The 24,116-nt window shown below is 38.2% G+C and overlaps 1 protein-coding gene across 3 annotated transcripts in view; it reads left to right on the forward strand.

Moving 5' to 3' along the window:
* tub (TUB bipartite transcription factor) overlaps positions 1 to 24,116 on the forward strand; it is a 45,833-nt gene that overhangs the window by 5,649 nt on the left and 16,068 nt on the right. Inside the window, exon 1 of one of the 3 annotated variants that reach the window (XM_067588358.1) lies at positions 16,841 to 17,499. The exons of the other annotated variants lie outside the window; for them this stretch is intronic. Within the exon in view, the coding sequence (XP_067444459.1) occupies positions 17,462 to 17,499 (38 nt within the window). The 5' untranslated portion in view covers positions 16,841 to 17,461. Of the gene's footprint in view, positions 1 to 16,840; positions 17,500 to 24,116 lie in introns of those variants that run through there. 3 annotated transcript variants of the gene reach the window in all.

Genomic DNA, 24,116 nt, shown 5'->3' on the forward strand with positions numbered 1-24,116 from the left:
AGTCAAGTGTATGTGTGTATGTGTGTGTGTATGCATTTAAGATTGCCAGAAAATGTAACCTGCTAGAAAATATGCTGTCATTAATCTGTAGTATGCATTATAATGCATTTTGCCATCTGAAAAATAAACCCAGCCCTCAACACCAGATTTGTTAGAGACACTGGTTATCAGTTATATATCAAGTCATACAAACCAAATGGTGCGAGCTCTTGAAGTGGGAATCCATCATGTGTTTTTGGCCTTTGTGGGTGGCTTTAAAAATGAGTCACACAAGAACCATGTGACTTAGCACGAAATTGCAGACAACCAAACAAAAGGTATGAGATTGATTCATCATTCTCAATCTAAGGGAACTGTTACTTCCATTATAAAAGAGACTAGATGAAATGTAATTTTAAAAAAAAAAGAAAAAGAAAAAATCAGAGATGAGAGTTGGCCAGGGGCCACAGAGTGGAGAGGAAAAGTTGAATGCGGTTGTCATGACAGTTTGGTGAGAATTTGTAAAGATATGTTGCTGTGAACTTGTTTGTTGGACAGATAAACTGATGAATTGACGAACCAACAAACAAACCATCCATCAAACCGTCAATATTCAGCCAGTGCCACAAAATTCATAATCGATGAGTTATTGACTAAGATAAAGATTTCCCCTGGGGTTTTTTTTTCTTTTTCTTTTTCTTTTTTTTTTAGAAAACAGAGCCTCTGTCATTCACTGTCTGACCAGGCGATTATTTAAATCCTTGTCAATAATTCAGACTCAATGCTCAATGTACCATCTTAAAGTGGAGAGTGAATAAGGAGTGGCAATGTTGGCTCTACCAACGTTGTGTCAACTTAAGTTTGATGACAATTGTTTGTTTTTGTGCTCTGACAATGGAAATAGGTAGGTTTTGGATTGCAGAGGGAACTATTTCACAATATTATGAAGAGAGATGAGCCAGGTAAAGTGGGCTTGATGCAGCTCTCTGCAGCTGCTACAGTTCAGTGCAGGAGAGCAGCTAAAACAACAGTGTCCAGACAGTGTCAGAACATCCACTCCGCCTGCTGTGTGAGAGCCTGTCCAGAAAGCTCACCAATGGAGATTTTAAATGGATTCTGACACGGCGCGTGTAAAAACATGCAGTATAGTCCAGCTTTTCAAGCTGTTGACCTGTAGGGAAACAAAAGCTATTTCCAAACTCTGATTGTTTCTGGTGGTGGTGTCGCCTGTTACATTGTATTCGTCAGACCTCTCCAGCCCAACGACCCCTCTTCTGCACTGCTGTTGGTACGCAGTTCATAGCTTAGTCACTGTCCACCTGTTTCTCTAGTAACCACAGACAGAAAAAGCATTGCACCAAACAAAGCACTCAGGCTTTTGTCTGTACTGCTACACTTCTTGTTTTTGCTTGTAGCAGTTACAAAATGCCTGTGGCAATTGGTAGTGAGTTGGTGTGGCCCCAACTGTCAGAAACCTAAGTGACGCCATTTCATGATGGTAATTTGTCAGGTTTTTATCACTAACACACTAACCAGCACAAAGCTTGAAATCTTTCTGTATGTCTTAATAAGGGTTACAATAATAAGCGTTGTACATAATTATAAAAAAAATGTAATAAAACCAAACAACAAATGTCAGGTCTAGAAATGTTGTTTGGTCATCAATCACCAGTGGTTCCTAAATAGCAGAAATCTACATATACAGTACATAACGTAGTTTACCTACATATAAACATATTGGATTATTTGTTGCAAAAAAACCTTTTGTTGTTCATAACCAGAAAATGGCAAGGACCTTGATTTTTAGATAAAGGCCAGCAATGCAACTGAATGCTTATTCAGAGTAGCATTACACCAACCAAGTGATTTAAGTTAACAAACCGAAGGCAAGACCAGCACAGAAACATAGCAATGCCTATTTTTCTCTTCTTGGCATATAAGCCCACATTTTGGTCACATCTCGCGGACAGACAGAGGAGAGTTTAGTGAGCAGATATGAGGGAAAGGAGGGGAAGGGTGTGAGTGCGTCAGGATCCACTGAGATGAAATACAAAGATTTTTCAGGTGCAGATCAGAAGGTGTTAGAGAGGATGCCATGGTAGAAAGGCAGCCAGCCTGTCAGTCCAGTCCTTCTTCTGCAGGAAGACAGGCAAACAATCCCACCTGTCTCTCTGGTTAAAGCTGCTTGTCTTATAATGCTGCTGACAAGTAGGGACTGACATCAGGTGCAAAGGTGAAAAAGCTACCTCTCTAACATCTTCCTCTGTGTTTTGGCTTTCTGTTGATGTGAGGAAGTGGTTACTGTCTGCTGTGCTGCGGCGATGCTGGCAGGCCACAAGCTTGGAAAGAAAAGGTGCCTGATGTGAGGTGAACTGGCAACTTTGGAGTGCTGGGGGATAATTTCCTCGATGGGTGCTAATTCCAGATACTGGCAGACACTGTGGCTGAGTATACATTGTATACAGGCAGACAGGTCATACTTTTTGTAAGGAGATTTAAAAAAATATTGAAGAGAGTAAATTCAGGAAACTAAAGCTGAGGTCACCTAAGATATTTCAAATCCTATCTTAGTTGTTACAGGTTTTTTTTTTTATTCTGACGTTATTCCCTTCTCATTGGTATAAGACCATCATTAAACCTATCCCTAAATCATCAAAAAATTGTTCTAAATTACCACTCTATTATAGAGGTGTTAGCCTTATCACCACTGTATATAAACTGTATTCATCACTCATAAATCACACTAACAAAACATACCCATCACCCTAAGGACACCCTGCAGACTTTCCATTGGCTGTCTTATTTAATTACACTCAGTTGATGTGATGGGCTTGAATGAAGGTCTGTGGTTTAACTCACAAATTGTGAATAAAAAACTCCCAAACCTTTGAATTGTATGGACAATTACATGAATATAATGACTCAAATTGAATTTAAAAAGATTTTATTCTCCACATCTGGTCGATGATGTTAAATTGCATGTGTTAGTTGGGTTTAGCGTCCAATGGGCATTGGTTACATCATCTAAGAAAACTTGTGATGCTTGTAGTTTGTTAAACACACAAAAAAGACCTACAACACAAATATCGTAAATCTTGTAATTAGCTTTTGGGTGTTATCAGTCTTTGGGTGCAGGAAATATCTAACTCATAGCAAGTTATAGTTATTTTTGCTGTTCTCTCTCTTAATTGTGTGTCTAAATGTCATACATTTTAGATGCAGATGACAACGGACAATCAGCTACACGTCCAGGAGCTTCTTAAGTGTCTCCCAGTGACACTTGATGATTATCTTTACTCTGAAGTGTTTGAAAAGACCATCTTTGAAGAGTGAGAGAGAGCGTCTGTGCTGCAGATGTGTGTGGAGGTGTTTGTGTGGGGCAATTTTTCAAACCTTCATGAATTTCTTAGTGGTCCATATCTAATGTGAAAAGAAATATATAATCGTGCCTTGTTGTTAATCTCTAAACATTGTGTTGGTTCCCAGCCTGCGTAGGAAGGCATTATTTGCCAGGAGCCTAGAAACTGGTTGCCTTTGTCTCCAAGCTTAAGATTGTGAATGTGGTAAAAATATTATTCATAGATTCTGGAAAGAGAAGGATCTAATTTTTTAACTAATTGCAGACACAATTATTATTCCAGTCTTTTATACTGAATGTAATGAAACGTGTCTGGAGCTTTTCTTTATTATGTTAAATACCATAAATACAAATTAAAATACAAAATGACAGTTGGAACTAATACACCCTCCGGGTCTCAGTGTTTAACTTCTTCACTTTCAAATCTGTGCTGGCTGATGAGAAATGTTTGTGGAGTATCACCAAATGCCATCACTGAAGGTACTCTCTTTGTCATCCCGGCATTTCTGACCAAAACAAATCCTCCATTTTTCATCAAAGGAATAGCATCGTCTCTGTTCATTTTTCATAATCACTATACAAGTGACATGACAGTGTTTGTAGCCTCTTCACTTTGATGCTTTTGCTGTCTTATTAAAACGAGAGAGGTTGTTGGTTCTCCTTCACATCAAAGTGGATTTATGTCAAATTACCCTTTCAGCAGCAGGTGTGCCTTTGGAACAGGAGTCTGGATCAGCATGACAACCCAGCTGTGCCCTTGGCTATAGATGGCTGCTCCAGCAAAAAAAAAAAAAAAAACCAAGAAGTGATGGCAAATACTGCAGAATGGTACTACTTTATTGGAGTAATACTTTGTGTCAATGAGGAGCCTGCACCTCTCCCTGACTTTTACTGAACTGGACTCAGATTTAATTCCATATTAAAAATTCAATGTGCAATAGGCAATCATCGCGCAATATTCATTATCTTTGTGTGTCTTGTGCGCCATCAGCAGTTATATTCAATTTATTTCTTACTTAAACACATGGCATACATATGTTCAATTTATCTTTCGATTCTAAACAAAATCTTACATTTTAAACATCAGTATGTTCAATATGAAAAGCAGCCTGCTGCAGCAAATAATAATGTACTTATGTTGTTTCACCTTGATATGCATCAGATACAGGTTAGTGTCAGAGGCATATCTTCAAAGGTGAAAGTCATATATTTATGCAGGTACTGACATACACGTGAACATTCATTTTCCATCATTTTCTATGATAAATACTGTATATACATATACGTAAATACAGATATACAGTTACTCTAGAGACACACATGACACACATGCTGGACTTGCAAATGAAAATCATTAATGCTGCAGTAATTGATCTGTTTATTATTATATTGTAAATCCATACAATGGATAAAATTACTAGGTGTAATGTGAAGGGGGTTGCTTGTAGTGATGAATCCACAGAAAATGATCATTAATTCTGTAGTTCCTCTCAGCCCTACCAAGCTTTTTAGTGTTCTTGAACATATTGTTTTGGTTCACGGTCTGCAACTCAGCTCTCATCGACTGTGTTCCAGCAGCAGGCAGCTGTTTTCAGTGAAAAAGCTCTGGACTGGTAAAACCCATTGTACTGTGTGCTACCTGCTCTGCTCAGTGACTAGCTAGTGAACATAGTGGAGTGTCTAGCAGCTAAAAGATACCAATATTTCCCTCAGGAAATATTGTGAAGGAGAAGGAATGAATATTGAATTGACATTTGTCAGGTGGCCAACAGAACCCCACATTAATGATAATGTTGCTCTGTGTCTGCTGGATGTGTAAATAAGCAGTTGCTTGCTAACCATATCAAACTTTAGGGCATTTTAGTGTATTGGGTTTGTGTAGGGCTGAGGGCATTTTTAATTTATCAGTAACTTGACAAGATTATTAAGATGTATTGTTGTAATGATAGTTTTGCATGTGAAAGAAATGAAAGGAAAAAAGAAGGATTTTTAAAACCCAATCTTCCAGGACACTATTTTCTGCATTCTATCAACTTTATTTTACTACCTACATTCCATTGATTTAATTCGAACACAGCCTTTCAGCACATTTGGCTCTTACCATCAGCTAACTAAATGCATTCAAAACCAGAAATCATTGTACAAGGCCTACCTTTTATTATTTCAACAAATTGTGTGCGTGATAGTGAGCAGATTTTGAAATGTGATCAAAATATGAGCAGAAATCACACTGTAGCAGATCACCAGGAGAGAAATTTGACATTCTGTTGGCACCAAGTAAGGTGATGAAAACAATTATAGCAAGACCATTATCCTTCCCTCATCGATTCCATGTACTACTAATTAATTAACTCATCTCCCTATCTCTTGAACTGTTATATTCCCTTCTTGCTCTCCATCAGTGTTCCTTATTAATCAATTTATTCTCTAACCTTGTGCATAGGAAATTCCTTCTCCAGCATGCATTACCTGTGGACTACCACGATTTGGTCTCTTATAAGATTATGCATTATACATAACAGATGAGCAAATACACAGCCCTAGTTTGTCAGCTAATATGTTTTAAAATCTCAGATGAAATGTAAATGTGCCTTCTGTCAAATTCCTCCTTAAAATTAGTTTTTATAGGCTCATACAGAATGTCTTTAATCTTTTTACTGTCAGATTCACCCCTTTGTTACTTAGGGTTTTTATATTTGCTTTTATTGGACTATTAAGGTATTTTTTCTGTTTGTTTTTTTGTTTTGTTTTGTGAAGTCCTACAAATATAAAATATGTAGATTCAGCTCCCTCTTGCTATTCTTTTATTCAGCTCTCGTCCATAGCTCTGTACCAGTGGTGCATGTGTGTGGGATATGCCTCTGGAGATGGTTGCTATGGTGAAACATCATGGTGTGAAATTGAGAAGTGGTATTAAGTTTTTGAGATATACGACTGTGTGTGTGTGTGTGGAGTGTGTAATTATGTATCTCCCATCCATGAGCAGGCTGTGTAAGTGTGAACACATGCAGTCTTATCTCCCTCTGTCCCTTCATCACATGGAACAGACTGTTGTCTGGATGTGTCTGAAAGATTGTACTGTGGGAGTTTAGTGTTTGCTGCTGCTCCATGTTGAATATATTGATGCATTGTATGGTTACATATGTCAGAATATTGATAATGCGTAGTGAGAAGGAGAAAATAACAACATGTAGAAAAACTGCTCTTATTATTTAGCCAGAGAACATGCATTTGTTGGAGCTTTTGAGTGCAGATTTAATGATATTCAGGATTAAATAAAGAAATTATTTATTATGAAATAAATAATTATATGAATAAATGCAACAAAATCTATAAATGAAATTGAGAAGTAAAAAATTTAAAACTTAACTCATTTCTTAGTCTGTGTTTGTCTGTTTTTATTTCACAACACAATCTTTCTTTGTTAGAGTTTTATCTCATGCAACTCATGATCAGTTTTTGTCTGTCAATCAAGACAAACCAGGCAGAACCAGTTATGTGATTGGCCGACTGCTTAGTCACATCAAAGCAACAGCCAATCACATAACAGACACTGTCCTGGGTCTCTTTATTATTTATTATGTCTCATTTATTTATTTAATACTGAACTAATATACTAATCATTTTCGATATGTTTGTTTTAACTTATCACAGATTCAAACTGTATCACTGGACTTGGCTTCAAAAGCTATTTATTAATATACACAATTCAAATGACATACACCTGCTGATGTTGTGTAGTTGACATGCCACATGTATGTCAATTATAACTTTGATTATAAAACTGACATCAGTTTTCCTCTAACTAGACTAATTTTGCAATTATCTTAAAACATTTCAATTTTACAGACCTTCAAAGAAAAAGGGATTTAGTATGCACCATGAGTGGTGTCATAATTTACCATTGACTGCCTCCTGTCATAATACTGATGAACTTTAGGGCCATAAACCATATGAAAACCAATATCCTATGATTAATAGATAGTTTGAGGATTACACTGATCTGTTCAACATGGAGAGAGCAGCTGGTCTTCTTTAAAGACTTAAACAGAAGCTGAGCAGACACTAAGACATGGTTTGGGAAAGTTTGGAAACTAGCCGTATGAATGAACTCTGTCATACAGTCATTAATTATATATTCATTTAGATTGCAATGTAAGTATCCCCACTGGCTTTATTATCTTATATCAGGAAGTCTTTCATTGCTTGTGTGAATTCCATTTGCTTCTCCCCTCCATGTCTTCTGAAGTAAAATAATGTCAGTACCTATGAAGGTATCTAAACGAATAGCAAGATCGAGCAGATTTAAACATGCACAGACACGTTACACAGGGTACACACACACTTCTGTCACTACTTCTACACTACTTCTTTCCTTTTTTTGAACAATTTGTCTTCTGTTGACTCTGATTCTTGAACACTTAATGAGTTTCTCACTGTATAAATTGGAAACCGAAGTCCAAAAATACAGAACAGACTGTTCTGCAATGATTCAGTGAATGCAAAATTTTTTCATAGCCACTGGCATGACTAGGCAAGCAAAACATGTGGACCTGGCGATGCTCAATATGTCTTGATGTTCAGTCCGTCACATCTGCTTTTAATGACCATGATATGATGTGATTGTCAGTTATACGTATTTTGCATTTTGTTGCTTTAAACAGCAGAGAGTTGAGAATTTTAAGAAGACACAAAAAGATAAAAGCCTGGCTGAAGATGCATTTTATCCCCCACACAGTTTCTGCTGGCCCAGCACTGTAAACATAAAGATATCTTTGTAAATCTAAGTACATTGTTACTTTAAAATACTCATAATTTACAATGACAAATACAGGAATGAGACACGCAAGGGGTGTTTAGCAAGTTTCTTTTCCATATAATTTAGGTGCAGTTAGCTCTTGTAAACGGCATCAAATGTGTGTTTCCAGTAACTGTGGAGTCCCCTCCCTTCCCAAGAACTGTGAAGCTGCAGTTGAAAAGCTGGAAATGCAACGCTTGAGCTATTGTACAGCTCCTCCATGTGTCCATGAGTCATCACTACACATTTTTATCACTGGTCAATGAGTCCCCCTGTTGGTCAAGAAAAATAAACACTGCCACTAACAACAGCAGTGCAGTGATGTTACTGTACACCGCAGGCAAAGCCAGATGTTAATTAATCACAGCTATGGAAACTGGAAAGGTGGTGACGTGTTTGTGTTTCTGCATGTGTGTCTTTTCTTGAAGCAGATATTACGGTTAAAAAGCCTACCAGTGAGCTTTTAAATGATAATTAGTCTCCGCTGTTGCCATGGCCACAGGAACAGTGTGACACACAGAGAGAGACATCAGCCGCCACCTCCTTCTCGCAAAGATGCCTAGTTAGGATACAACACTACCTCCATCTCTGCTTATGTCCATGGAATTAAAAACATTCATTAGCACTGCTCTATCATCCATGAAATTATCCAAGAGTCAGAATAACACAGTCAGCTTTATTTTTCATGGAAAGGTATTTCAGTTGAACATGACTTCATAGTGAACTGCCTGATTGAGTGTGTGCGATGAGAAGGATGAGGGCCAAAAACACAGTGTCATTTAAGGCTACAGTTCAGTACAGATTTTTGGCATCCTATGGCTCACTATTTTCTGCTTTTATCTATGCTAATTAGTTCATCTGATTCATTGTACGTAATTACAGGGAAATTTCCGAAACTAGAGATGATGGCTGTGCGTGTGTGGCATTATACAACTCATTTAAAAGCTAAAATGTAGATAAAATGTAAAGAAGATAGATATTTTGGGAACTAAGTATTACCAGAAACAGCTTAGAAAAAGTGAGTCACATGCTTATGATCCTCTAAAGATAGACACAGATAGATACAGCACCTGACAAGACGACACTCTCATTTAACATCTCTGCCTCTCTGCTGTCTTTCTGTCAGCAGGGTGTGAAGTACAATCTGTGTGCGTCAGTGTGTGTGGGATTGGGCTCTTATCCTCTGTTTGAACCAAAGATAGGTCATTAACCTTTGAAAAGAACAAATTATGCTTTTGATTGTTTTACTTTTTATGGTCTGGCATTGCCCAAACAACATAATGAAAATGTGTATGTGTAAAGAGTGTAAAATGTAGTTTTAAATGTGGTTTTATAAAATGAGTACTCTCTTTTCTCTTGACAATATTATAAACATGTGCTATGTGCAGAATGTAAGGTAAAGCTTAAACAGCTTGCTGGAGAAATATAAAATGATGGATACATTAACTGTATGTGGATAATTAAAATATCCTTGACTTACTTTGCAAAGATAAACTCCCTGATTTTGTTCTAGCAAAAGCACAGTTCACCGCTTAGTTTCCAAACATCAAAAGTTAGCAAGGAGGAACTTAACACTAAAACAAAACCAGGGAGTGTACTTTTAACAGCTAGAAAATGAACCATGTACAAACAAAGGACTGCATATTTAACTGCTTGCAAATGACTGAGTTTAAGACGTAATTTGGCTTTCTAGAAATGTAAACACATCTGTATATACAGAGGGAAAATGTGGGAGATGACTCATCAGTCCATACTGAGGTTTGTGCTTCTTATTATACTAAGCTGTGCATCTTTGTCTGTTGCCCCTGGATACAAGTGGTTTCCAAATGGAAAGCCTGCCATAAATACCAATTTAGCAAAGCTCAAGACATATAGTCTTTGTTCAGGTTGTCTCACAGAGGGATTGATTCAGATGGCTGGGTATTAATAAGGCAGTGTTTATGTAATATTTAGCAAATACCTTATTAAATGTGTGTCTATCTCTGTTGGTGAACTTCAGCTTGCAGCCATATTTTTTTTGTTAGTGCACAGAGTTGTAAAACATGTCTACTTGTTTTATGACATTTGACTGTAATATCATCCTTCACTGACAGTCAGGATTTATGAATGTGCTGTAATACAGGCGGTAAATCATTCATAAAATCTGTATTTACAGATTGAGAATAGCTTTGAAACTGTTTAAGGGAAGATATTGTAATTCTTCAACCTCTTTTAACTTTTTTCATTGGAACATAATCACGTTTGTCTGAGAAGAAGACAACTGAATATTGAAATTAGTAGAATCTGCAAAAACTGGTACATCTGTGTGTAATTTTATTGATATAGTGAATTTGCAAGAGTTCATAGCAAGCTGTTATCAGTATCAGGAATATAAATAGCAGAATTTACAGCTAGTGTATAACATGTCAAGACATTTCAGAGGAATGTAGCGATAACAAAAGCAGAAATGTATCCAGAACATGCAGATGCGTATTGCTAGCTGCACTTTGGAGGAGAGGATGCAAAGGAACTTTGGTGTATTGAAGCAGTCCATCTAGTTGCCTCTCTGGGACACTGGGGCACTGTTTCATCCAGCGTGACATTTTCTAATCCAAATCATGTTTTATGCATGCCCTCTGTTGGGCACTGAGAGATGAGATACAGGGATTTATGTTGATACAAGGTCTCTCCTCTCTCTGTGTGTGTACATGTGTGTGTCTGTACTTTCACCCACTTGCTGATTCTTCAGCTTAATTTCACACTGTGATATACAGTAGTTTGAAAACAGAAACCACTACACACACACACACACACACACACACACACACACACACACACACTCACACACACACACAGTCGCAGATGCACATGGTTTTTAAATAGCTTGATGTGACACTCTTAAAACAGAAGTGGTACTCGAAAATGTGACACAATTATAAATTCAAATGATCCGCAATTTATTGTTACCAGCAAAGACTATGTTGCCCATATTAGAGGGAATCAATAGAGTGCGCATGTCAGATTCAATCAATACTGGACAAAAGCCAGTATGCTCATTCACTTTTCATTCTTTTCATGCAAAAGCTCACACACAGTGTCTCACTCTTTGCGTCTCTGAAGCTGTGAGATTGACTTTTCACTCACACTCACACACGTCTCTCTGTTTCTGTCTTCCTCTCTTTCTCTAAGATTTAAAACTCTCCTTAAAATAAAGATGCCACTGTTTATACAAAATGCCTCACAGCAACCTTCAAAGACTAGCTTTTTAAAAAAAATTTTTAGCCGCCCACCATCAATTTTGGATAGATTTCTTGCATAAATACATTTTTCGAGGTTTCCATCCGTGAATGATGATATCATCCGCTGCCAGGCTGCTGCTGATTCACACTAAAGAAGGCCTCTGTGGGCTGTTCCTGGATGAAAGTGTGTAACCAGCTTTTCTGATGTTGCATTTTACATGTTTAATTCAGTGGGAAATGATTGAAAAAGTGGTATGAATTGAACAATCAAATGTTATCTGATTATGACTGAGATTTGGAAATGGCCTCTCAAGTGGACTCTCAGAAGTGGTTTTGATATGCAATTCAGTCACAGTTTTGAAAGGCTTGAAAGCATTTGTCCTTTTACTGTTTAATTTGTCAGTTTCTGGTCTCTTTCATAAGTGAGAAGAAGGAGCAATAGCTTGTTTTTTTAGTTTTTTTCTAGGATATGCACTACTGAAAAAGTGTTTGCTTAGTGTTGTTTTCATAGGATCATGGTGTCTTCATGTATGAATACAACTGTGTCTTAACACTTTCAAAGCTCTTGCATGAGAGGGGTTTTTAGTAACTCAGAGGTGTGTACAGTAAAGCTTGTTTAGCTTCCAAAACCTATTATATCCAACATCAAGTTGCACTCACTTACAAGATGTTGCACCATCTGATATCAGTTGTCGCCTGTTCATTCCTCTGACATTGAACTGTTTTGTATATACATAATTAAACAGGTGAGCCATAATAAGTACCATCTATCCTGTTAAGCCCAGCGGAGGCAGGGCTTATTTAGCTTACACCAACTTATTGCTGACAGGATCCCTTGGCTCGCCTCCAGTCTCTCTGAAGTGCAGCACGCTCCTGTGTGTGATGTGACGTAATGTGGATGCAGTCAGTGACTCACTTCTTGAGCTGTGTCCTAATTGCCTCCTTCAAAGTGCACATTTCAAGGCTGAATACGTCATAAGAGTTTGACGAGGCTGTTGCATTTATGGCTTCTTCAAATGTAGCAGAGAAAGGCAGTTTTCTCTTGCTTGACTCTGGAGAACACAAGCAGATTTTCCATTGCAATTTACAGTATCACAGACTCATTGCATGATTGTTGTTAATGGTGCATCATTGGTCATGGCGGTGCAAATAATGGAAACCAGCCACAAACTCCACTGTTTGTTCTCAGCATCCTGGGCATGTTGTCAGTCATTGCATAGGAAATAGCAATCATTCACAAATGTGATAGAACAGTGAAAGACGCCCATATTTCTAATTACAACAGTAAATTTTTCACCATTCATGTTTTGACAGGAAAAGTCACTTGATCAACTTGAGAACAAGTTGAGAACAACCGTCCGAGCACCACTGGTTTTGAAATCTGTTCAGCTATGGGTGAAAATGGCAATAGTGAACCATAATTTTAGGGGGAGGAGTAGCCTGTTTTCCTCCAGGCTGTCTTTTGAAGGAGGATGCCTTTGAGTTGTGATGCATGACAGCAAATAGTTGCTGTGGATCCGGCCAGTCAGAGGTTGAGGAAACATGGAAGCAGGAATTGAAGCAGGAAAATATTAAACCAAGGTTATATAATACCAAAGTTTCAAATACATGTTTGTGTTGGCACACCAGAAAAACATGTTCACAATGTTTGTTTTTGCATTTTGGAAACAGCCTCCCAGATCACTCAGGAGAGAAGAAGTAAGGCTTGTGAAACTGAGGCTTCTGTGTAGTAACATGAGGGTTTGGTTGATTTGAGTGTGATAAAAACATACAAATATTCATACACAGATTCGTGCAAAGGTACAGTATCAGTCAAAAGTTTGGACATGCCTTCCTATTCAACTGAATAAGAAAATGTGTCCAAACTTTTGACTGGTACTGTAAATGTCACTCTTCAGTTGGCGCAAGTCCTGCATGCCTGATCAGGTTGCTATATTACTAAGGTTGTGTGCTCTGCAGCTGCGTTTCAGCCCGTCTGATTAAGGCAGGCAGACACAAGCCAGAGATCCATTTTCACATCAGTGTGTGCCTTCTGTGCCAGGACAATTATTATAATTACAGATACTGCTGGCCTCCTGTTACCAACAATAAAATGCCTCTGGGAAGACTGTACAAATTCTGGCCTGGAAAAATTAAATTTGTCGAGAAGATCTTATCATTTTCTGTTTAATGCTGTAATGACTATAGGGCCAGAGGGAAGAAATGGAAAAGAAAGTGCTCTGTTTGCTGAGTCCAGTGGTACGGAGAATACACTTTTGTCTTGTAAGCCTCCCTCTCACGTCTAACTCTTTTCATGACCAAAGCCAAACTTCAAAGTCCGTCCTCCAGCATCAAATATTAAGCAGGGTGCTGTGTGTACACCTGCTCCTCAGGAGAGTGGCTTGTTCCATTTACTTCCACTTTCATCACACAAGCTGATATGCACGTCACACGCCATTAACTACAGAGGCTCTCTAACAGTCAGCTACACTTAATTTACAGTCATCTACTTTCATCTCACTACCAGTTTAGTAGTTTAGTTGCTTAGTAATTTCTGTTTGTAACAGCCACGCTTAATGAATCTCTGTGTAGCATTCTGCTTTCCCTGGCCCCCGCTCCCCATAGACATCAAGGCAGGTGGGGAATCAGTACCTTAGACAAGATGTCTTCTTGTTTCCCAAATACATAGTAATTACAACTATGTTATTTTTTTATAATCATGCTTTGGTTGTTCATCCCTTAATTGCATTATAAACCACAGAACATGGGTCTCCTGGGATGTGACACAAAAACTCAGTTAGTTGGGGGTAAACTAACACTTTTTTTTTTACTGTGTAGGGAAACCTACAGAAACAGCAGAAGAAACAGCATCAGAGCTGTGTAGGAGGAACATCTGACTCTGCTGCCCACTTAAGTAAAATACAAACTGTTGTCAACTTGTTTCTCAGTAATGTAGTATTATAGAGCAGTGTAACAAACTTCTTTACTAGATAATAAATTCACATGATAAAATAAAAATGTACCACAACAATCCTCCATTATACAACATTCTTAAAAAACATAATCTGCTTGACTCCCCAGTCCTCCATTTTATTTTAAACACCGCTCACTGGTGGTCTGTGACATGGTGGGACAAACAAAGTGTGAGGGATTGATTTGTTTGGAACATTATACAGGCTCATTTACTTTACTACTGTTGTCTATTCTGCCAACACTTTCTTTCTATTTGAGTCTAAGTGAAACACCTCTGTGACTTGACATTTTTGAAAGGCCATACCATTAGAGCGTGCAATCAATGTTTCGTTATGTTTTCAGTAAAGCAGTTGCAGTAGGCTTTCATGCTGTAGGTTGGTGGGTTTTTTTGGCCATTTTCTTTTTCATTTCAAGCTAATTGTCTGTGCCAATTATCAGTATACTGTACAGTGTGTTGTAAATATTTGTGTAATTTAATTTGGGAGTGATATATTTAGAGCCCACTGATTTTTATCATCATATTTGTCCTTTTTGTCTTGTACAGTGCAAATACTATAGACACAACAAAAGATCAACCTTTTAATTGGAGTACAGACTGTGCAGACAGTGAGTGTTTAATTTGTATATATTTGTCAGCAAAAGCCTAGCTTTGCTTTAAAAGGACTGTGCTTGCAATTATTTTTTTAATGCCGTTATCTCAAGATCACTAGTTCATTTACCTCGTTATCTCTCAATTTCTCGAGATAATGAGATAATTTCTCATGAGATTTATCACAGGTGAAGCTCATTCTCATTTGTTCATTCCTGTCTTCTCTTCTCCACGTCTCCCTCACATGAATAGCTCAACTATTTAGATCAAGCACAAGAAATCTTCAGGTGGCTCTTAAGGATGTGGGTTAAAATCTGTCATATGTTAGTTCTTATTCCTACTCTCCGCTCGTATTTCCTTTCTCTCATTAAGTCTAATGAAATGAAAATGCTTGAACGGTTTTGTTTGGTACTTCTCCTACATGAAACATCCCATCATATTATGACCTGCCATTTGGCTGTGACACAGATGTCATTAATAAAGGTGCTGCTAATAATAATGAGTGCTCCTTGGTCTGACATTTTCAGCTTAAATCAGTTGCTACAGCTGTCTAGACGCCATCTATGCATGCTGGCATGGGAATAATAATAAGAATAAGTAATGAGAGGAAACAACTTTTTGTTTTCTCGTGATAAGGGGTTGATTATCTCATTACCTCGAGATAACAAAGCTTGTTTTCTTGAGGTGACAAAATAATTAACTTGTGATCTCGAGATAATGGCATTCAAAAAATAATTGCAAGCACGGTTCTCGGCTTTCTTAGATATTAAATGTTGGTTATCGTTCATTTTATTGAATTTCATGCTTGCTTATTCCACAGGCTTTGAGCTGTTTATTTTAACACATCAATCTTTCATTTAAAACACAGATTTTGTGTTTTTCTGAAACAGCATTGTGTCTATTTCCCTGTTGGTTTTCACTGCCGTTTCATTTTCCTACTGGTTTACTTTGGCAGTCTACCACTAAACTCTATCAGTGATGCTTGTTTTTAGGCGTGCAATAAATAATTGAGGGAATACGCTTGAATGCCCTTAATAGTGACTGCACTGTTTGACTTGTCTTTGCTTAAATAACATTTTGTGCAATGCTTAATGCTTTGTTACAGCTGTACCATGTAACACACTGTGTCCAATCTGCTCAGCACATTGTGCAAATTCTGACCTTGAGAGAGTGAACTTCACACTTTGAGCTTCAACACATTTCACATATTTGTGTATTTCAGAATGGTTTGTTGCATCGAATGTCCCAAATACATGTGAATTAAACTCAGGAATTGGTGCAACATACAGATGATGAAATGCAGAAATTGAAAGACTTAGCCTGAGGCTGTTTTGCAGGGAGCAAGATGCTTTCATCTTCACCCACTAGCAATTGATTTTCTTCACCCAATCATTTTTAAGTTGTTGCAGATGATTTCACACTCAAAATCAGCACACGTGGATCACACACTTAAAACTGAGATATTTGCTCGTTGATGAAGCTGACTTGAATCACCTCCTTGTAAAGCAGTTTCGTTACAAGGAAGCTGCTTGGTTTAACTGTCTATAGATGGACTCTTGAATAACCCTGGGAACACAGTGAGTGATGTGTGTTTGTGTGGTGACAGTGAGGGGCGGCAGACGGAGGGCGGAAGCAGATGTGTGAGAGAGAGGTTCAGAGCTGTGGCACTATCACAGGGTGCCTTTGTCTAGCTGTAGAGAGTGTTGAATTAAAGGCTGTTAACACTAGTCTGCGCAGTCATATGCTAATGCCTGTTACTCTGAGAGAATAAATAAATTATGGTCCAGAAAACACATCTGAGTCCCTGCTTTGCATGCCTCATGCAACACAGACATTGCGCTAGAAAGATACATAGAGAGAGAGAGAGAGAGAGAGGAAGAGAGAGAGAGAGAGAGAGAGAGAATAGGTCTACATGTAGGTTATTCTTGCATTGGAGAGAGGGGGGTGGCACTGTGCAGAAATAGCGTAGAATAAACATGAAAGAGGCAAGACAAAGGGGATTCTCCATAACCCTTTTTTTGTCTCCTTTTTCACTTAAGGCTTTGCATTTGATGCTGCTGTAGGTGATGCTGCACGGGAGATAACGAGAGATAGATTGGGCAAAGAGGCAGAGAGCGAGATTTGGAAAGAGAGGAGGAAGGGAGGGGGGATTTAAAGGGCAAGAAACGGAGGGAGATTTAGATACAGCCTAAAGAGTGAGAGCAAGGGAAGAGAGCCAGCGCAGAGCAGGAGCAGAGGCAGCGGATGGGAGCAGGGAAGAGGAGAGGCATTGACTGGAAGCGTACACATGGGATAGAAGAAAACGGCTATTTCATGTGCTCATTGTACATGACTGAGGAGTGCGGCTGTCGGTCTGGATTGTTAGTCATCTGCTGCCCTACAACTAGAGGACATACGAAGAAACACAGGCAGGCTGGGGATATAGGGCTGTGTGCAGAGGATGAACAGGCTATGTGGGCTCTCTGGCTGTGATTGCTGTCCTCAGACCCCGTAGCCACTTGCACTGGTGCTGTTGCAGGCCGTTAGCCTCGCAGTTAGGCAGCAGCAGTCAGAGTGATTGATACAGAATGAGCTCCAAGCACTCCTCCGACTGGATCCCCTACAGGTACTGTACCACATTCCTGAGAATTCAGGAAAGGGCACAGTGTTCATCTTTTGAAGCAGTGTGCGTTAGTGTGTGTGCATGTGTATCTGAGCAGGTGTTTAATTGTGTGAGTGTCTGACAAGAAGATCAGACTGATAGTGGTAACACTGAATTGGCACAGTAAAAGCAAACAATGTCTAATGCATGGTTGGAACTAGAATTGTATTTTGTGGCATAATATTGGGAACATATTTTGTGGGAAAATGTTCATATTTACAGTAGCAGTCAAATGTTTGGACACACTTTCTCATTCAAGTGAATGGGAAGGTGTGTCCAAACTTTTGACTGATACTGTATGTTTTAGACTGAGGGTCTTCTTTAAAAGAACACCACAGAAACAAACACGAACAAAAGTGAATCCTAGAATTTCACCTGCAAGAACTATTGAAGTCTTAATCTAGTTCACAAGCAGAAAATATTTTCTTTCCTTGAACTGTTAAATTGATCATCCCTATAAATAATCTGATTCAAAAATAGTGTTTTCACTGTGATTAGGTATGTAGGATCACATTCATGTCTTTACATATTTTTTACTGGGTTGTAAATCACTGAGAAACTTCTTGCCTTTGTGTGTGAATGTGTGATTTACGTGCATGCCTGCATGCATGTGTGCAAATATGATCCTTATTGCATCGTACTGGGAATCTTATCCCGACATTTGTACAAATGATGAAAGCATGTTGTGTAAATAAGAAACACTTGAGCATTAATGAGCTTTCAGTCTCTTGCTGTAAAACCTATATCTGCTCTCATCATTCAATTGCAGCACTACCGCAGCTGGCTCTTTCCTCTGATTGAGCACCTATTGCCATGGTTTCCCTGCTTACTTTGATGCCATTGGCTCATGGTTGCTATAAGTTACGGTGGCTGTCCACAAATTTCAGAATGAGACTGTATCAGGATAACAGCAGAAAGTGTACCTGCATGGAATTTATTTCAAACTTGTGAAACAGACTGTAGAGGAACTGATCCACTTTAGGTATTACATCAAATAAGAAAGTTAATTCTGTATAAAAACCATCTAGTGAAATCATTAGATTGACTTTTAAACAATGAAAAATAACTAGTTCAATGACTGATAGTGGGAAAATCAAATAGCATTTATTGGGTCATTACACATTTTGGCCTCCTCACTCCTTCACTTTTTGTTGTAGAAAAGATGCATAGGAGATGGAAGTAAATGATAGACAAAAAAAATTATGTTAACATGATATCAGCCATTGTCAGTATCCAAAATTATCCCTTGAAGTGTGCCTTTTGAGTGTCAGTGAGAAGGTGGGGGCAGAGAGATTGGTGGTTTCTCAATGAGCAGTTTTTCCTCATCCCGTGAAGCTGCCATGAAAAATGCATGGGCCTCTGTGCAGAGTTGAGGGAGACAGCTGCACTGTGTAGCTCTCATTTCATTAGAGATATACAGCGCATGTATTCATAGAAATGAACAAAATGAAGGAAACATATCTCCCAAACACACACATACACACAAAGAAACAGCAGTTGAAAAGTAATGCTTCTCTGTGGGGAGCAAATTCACCAGATTAGCACTTCAGTTGTACTAGACTTGGGCAAATCTCTGTCTTTTCTTATTTCTCTGACAAGGGCACCCAAGTAGGAGAGCAGGTGTTGCTGAATGCTTGGCAAAAGAAATGGTGATATTGCTGAATTGTCAATCAATGCAATTAACATCCTGTTTTATTTCACATTCATCATTTCAGAGATTCTAATCAGAGGTTTCCTGATGTAAGAAATAGTTCCACAATCTGTATTAGTTTTCCATTAATGTTAGTTTTAGCTCTGTTATTAACATTCCTGCTTGCAAGGTCAGTTTGAATATGTGCAGTGCTCATCAGATTCATTTTCTTACAACCAATTTTCCTGAATTGCACCATGAAAATGAATTTTTTATGGGTGCATATTGAATTGTCCTCCAAAGTATCCAGGGGCTGCTGCAGAATCATCATCAAGCCAGAGACTGTCACACATATAAAACCTGGTGATGCGTATAAAATTAGGGAAAAAAAGTTGAAAATTGTCAAGAGGACAATCTCCCAAGTGCCAAATTCACTTGTGGCAGGTTAAAAAAAATCTACCAATTTGTGCACAAATTTAAGTTTTAGCTGTGTCGAATCTGAATAAAATCAAAAACCTCACTTTTTAATCAGATGGGCAAAAATTTAAAAAATGCAGTCATATTGAACCTTTGGTAACTAAACGTTCAGAACTCAACTAGAGTGTTGCAATCTTCTAAAAATATTCTGTTTATACAATTTCAATGTGTTACTCAGGTTCTCTTGAACAGGCTTCATTTGGGAATTTTCATATTTTGTCAAGTTGTTTCAACTTGTAAGTGTTATACTTCATTACACAGACTATTTCCACCTTAAATTTTCAATTGCAGTGCAATTACAGTAAATTGTCTTAAGGATAAATTTGTTCCTTTAACAAATTATAAATCTTCCTGTAAAACTCAACATCAGTGTATTGCAGCACAAGAGTGACCTGAGACTCTCCACAATAATGAGCTGTTTGACCCCCACTGGAACAGCTCTGTGTCATTATCTTCCTGTCTGATGCCTATTCACACTTGATTACTCTGATTGCAGACATGGAGTGCTTTGTTTGTCTGTATGTTTGACATAGAGTGGGAGGTAAATACATTTGTATTGCATCTGTGTGGGCCTTTGTTGTCAAACTAGAATCAGTAGTGAAGAGCTGCAGGTAGACTGGATATTCATTGACTGATCTTATGCGCTGTAGCTGCAAGACTGACTATCCACTGTCACTTTAAAAAGCTGTTGACAGAGGTATGAATGGTATAAAAATGTTCATCAACCAAACCACCTTAGTTAGCTTTGTTTATCATGCACCAATATGGCATGGTGGGAAATGAAAAGAGCTTTGCCGCAGTTGCCACCAAGCAAGCAGAAAGATAACAAACTGACAATGAAATTATATAAAATTGGGATTCTTAATTATATTGTAATTATCGGCCCTGCAATGACTTTTTAGTAATCACAGAAATTGCTTATGTAAATACATACATAAACCAACATATGCATTTATCTTTTGAATGTCATATTATTGATAATATGTCAGGCTGCATGCATGAAAGCTTTTACGTACCCATATTACTCATTTAATGTAAGAATATAAAATAAGAGACATACTGCATTCATTATGCATATGCAGAAAAATCATCAGGTGCCTGTGTCATAAGTTGTACATAGTAAAGCAATAGCCATCAAAAGGTAGACTGCATGACATAAAAACTACACTGTGAAGAAACATTTTGACGCAATCTGAATCTTTAAAAAACTTAATGCTTACAAAGCAAATTTCAGTTGTAGTGAGAGGGCTGGAAAAACAATATAATGTTCTCATTAATCACACAGATACCTCTCTCCCTCTATCTTTCACCCTTTTGTCTTCTGCTGTGGCTCGCTCTCTCCATCGCTTTTTGAGGAAACCTCTCATTGCTCTGTAATTGGGAACCATTGAGATTTCTCTGGATCTCTGAGAGAAGTCCAGCCACACGAGCTGAAGGAACAATCAGTGAGTCTGTCGCCAGTGATTAAAAGCCCTGGCGGTGAAAAGGGAGGACTGGATGCAAAGTGGAAACAGAGAGCGACCATCCAATCACTGCAAATAAATATCCTGTTGTTTTGTTAATGAGAGCCATTAGTCTATTCACCTTTAGTAAATGCAGTTTATTCAGACTATTGGAAAGCAGAGCCAAAGGCAGACAAAGGACACTTCTGGTAGGATTTGATCTGACAGGCCAGCGGGGGCTAATGATGTCCCTCAATGATTTTCTTCAATCAATCACCATCACACATGTCAACAATCCCTGTGATGCACAGTTTGGTAGTGTTGAGAACTATCTAATTCTGGGTTCTAGTTTAAAACCATGGCTTTAGTCTGTCACAGAGAAAAAAGACTGAAAATGCTGAATAATAACACAAATATTAGAAAAGAACCAATATGGAAATGAAGTGCTGATGCTGGCGTGGAGATGATGTTTAACAATGTTAGTGAGAAAGACTGATATCTATCAAGTTGCAATTTTGTTTCTGGTAGATTCTTTGTCAAAAAACAAATTCATAATTAGATTTGTTTTTTGTCATTTTGCTGCTGACTGTAGTTGTCAGTTCAACTTATTCTTCTATGTTGTGCATGCGCAGTCAAGCATAGAATGAACAAGCACATACACACCAGTACACTACATGAAATCATACTGTACAGTAGGTTTTATAATGCAAGGAGACAGGTCATTTTACATTAAAAGCCCTTCAAACATGGAAAACAGGAAGAGGAAGGCAGTGGTTAAAAGCTATGTACAAATTTTCCAATAAATATAATTTAAATTTAAATTATTATATGCAATTTCTCGTTCTTGAAATTAATATTTAAACTGAAGTAACATCTCATTTCAGTTTCAAGTGCTTTCATATTGTCTCTTGCATGCAGTGATCAGTTCTACTCCCTAAATGTCAAGTGATGCTTATTAGCGAGATGGACAGACATTACAAATACACTTAGTCAATTAATCGATTATTCCACTGAAAGATTATTAATGAGTGAAGTCATTTGAAAATACCAAACATTTGCTGGTTACAGTTTCTCAAATGTGAAGAAATCTGATTAAAATGTTTGTAAATGAAAAATGAAAATGAGTTGTTTGACTGTTGGTTGGACAAAGCAAAGCATTATTTTGGGCTTTAGAGTTAATTGGTTAATTAGTGAAACAAAGTCATTAGATTAATTAAAAAGGGAAATAGTCGCAGCCCTCTTCTCATATGGCGCACCATGTGGCTAATGTTCTTCACACTGCATACAGAGCACTGTGATTACATGTCAGTGGTCATTATGCTGTAGCTCTGGTTTTGATTCTATAATGTGTCCCCGTTTATATTCATGATTTTTTTCAACAGCTGCTTATTTTGCGGTGGTGGTGAGAGAAACAGTAGCCAGCTGGAAATCATTCAGACACTCGTTTTGCCAACATTACTTGTGCTGGACTGACCGTGACTGGCTGTGCTGCATTTGCTTAGACCAATGTCATTATGTCAGGGCGCAGGGCACCAACAAATCAAATAAGGTTCAAGTCAATACTGGTGTTTGTAGAGATACTCAGCAAGGCAAACTCAGAAAATCCTTTTTACAGGCGGAGATCAGATATGTGTTTGATATTGTGCAGTCAATTGTGTCCTGTGCTGCTCGGACAAGATGTTATTCTTGCAATGAATCCTCTGTGAATTTCTCTGTCCTTGCATATCCTTTGTTTTGCATCAGATATTATGTGAAATTTTCTGCTGAGGACATAAGATTTTTTTATGAGAGAAATAAGAATTTTCACTGCACACATTGATCACCGCAGAAACATTACTTCGCCCCACCAACAAGATAACATGGTGAGAGAGGCATACTGACTGAGAGAGTAAATGCTGTAGTCAACAGTAATGTCCCTTTATTTAGCTTGTTGTGATACTCTACCTAAAATCTGTCAAATATTCCCTCCCAAAGGCTTGAAAGGTGATGTGTGTAGTTTCTTCCTCCATTAAGAACATTAAGAACAGCAGCTGTGGTAAGCTTGAACTAAGATGGTTACAGTGGTTTCCAAAGATGTCATCAATAGTGACACAGCTTCTGGTGAAGCTTTGAAGAGGGAGACTGTGTACCACAGAGCGTACTGGAACATAATGAGCAAACAGTTGGACAGTAGAAAGGTGGATCATGCTGCAGGAAGGGTTTGAGAGGTTTCTGTAGATGTTTTGGTACTTTTTTCCATCATAAAAACTGTGACCACCTTTGGAATCCTTTTTAAATGACATAATTCAAGCTGATCAAAGCTGCTGTCCTTTGTGAAAGAACTATAAACTTTACCAGCTACATTTTAGGCCTACAGTAAGCAATACTCGGTGTGAGGGCATGTCAAGTCAAGTCAGTTTTATTTATATACGCCAAAATCACAAATGTGCCTCAAAGGGCTTTACAAGCTGCACAGCATATGACACACTCTGTCTGCTTTTCTTGTGACATGTGCTGCGGTCCATATGCTCACTGAAACCTCGATACGGTTACTTAGGTGTTCTCAAGTGTGAGCTCTGCAGTCAAAGTAAAGCTGTGACAATGTTTCTTGCTACTGTGGAAGTGAATCTCTGTTGGCACGGTTGAGCAGATCTGCACATGTGCTCAAGTCACGTTCATAGTTGTAATACCTTTGCAAAATCAGGTAACATGAAGCCGGTCACCAAGGAATGATTACAAAGTTTGATGTGATTGGCCAGTAGTCTGGCTGTTGACAGGTTTTGATCTGATCCTTTGAACTGAACCTGCAGGAGGAGCAGGTTAGCCTTGCAGCATAGGTTACCATGGTGATCTGTCCTGGTTAAAAGTGAGCCAGCTTTGTGATACTGGAAAACCTGGGTTAAGTCCAAAGATTGATACAGGCCCCCTGAAACCTCGCTGTAATATACTGTATATGTTGTACAGTGTGTCTTGTCCATAATGTTGCATATATTTTTGTCTGTTATGATTTTTTTTTAATAAATTCATTTTCTAAACCATATTGTAACCATATG

This window comes from Thunnus thynnus, chromosome 1 (genome assembly GCF_963924715.1).
Source record: "Thunnus thynnus chromosome 1, fThuThy2.1, whole genome shotgun sequence".
NCBI classification, from domain to species: Eukaryota; Metazoa; Chordata; class Actinopteri; order Scombriformes; family Scombridae; genus Thunnus; species Thunnus thynnus.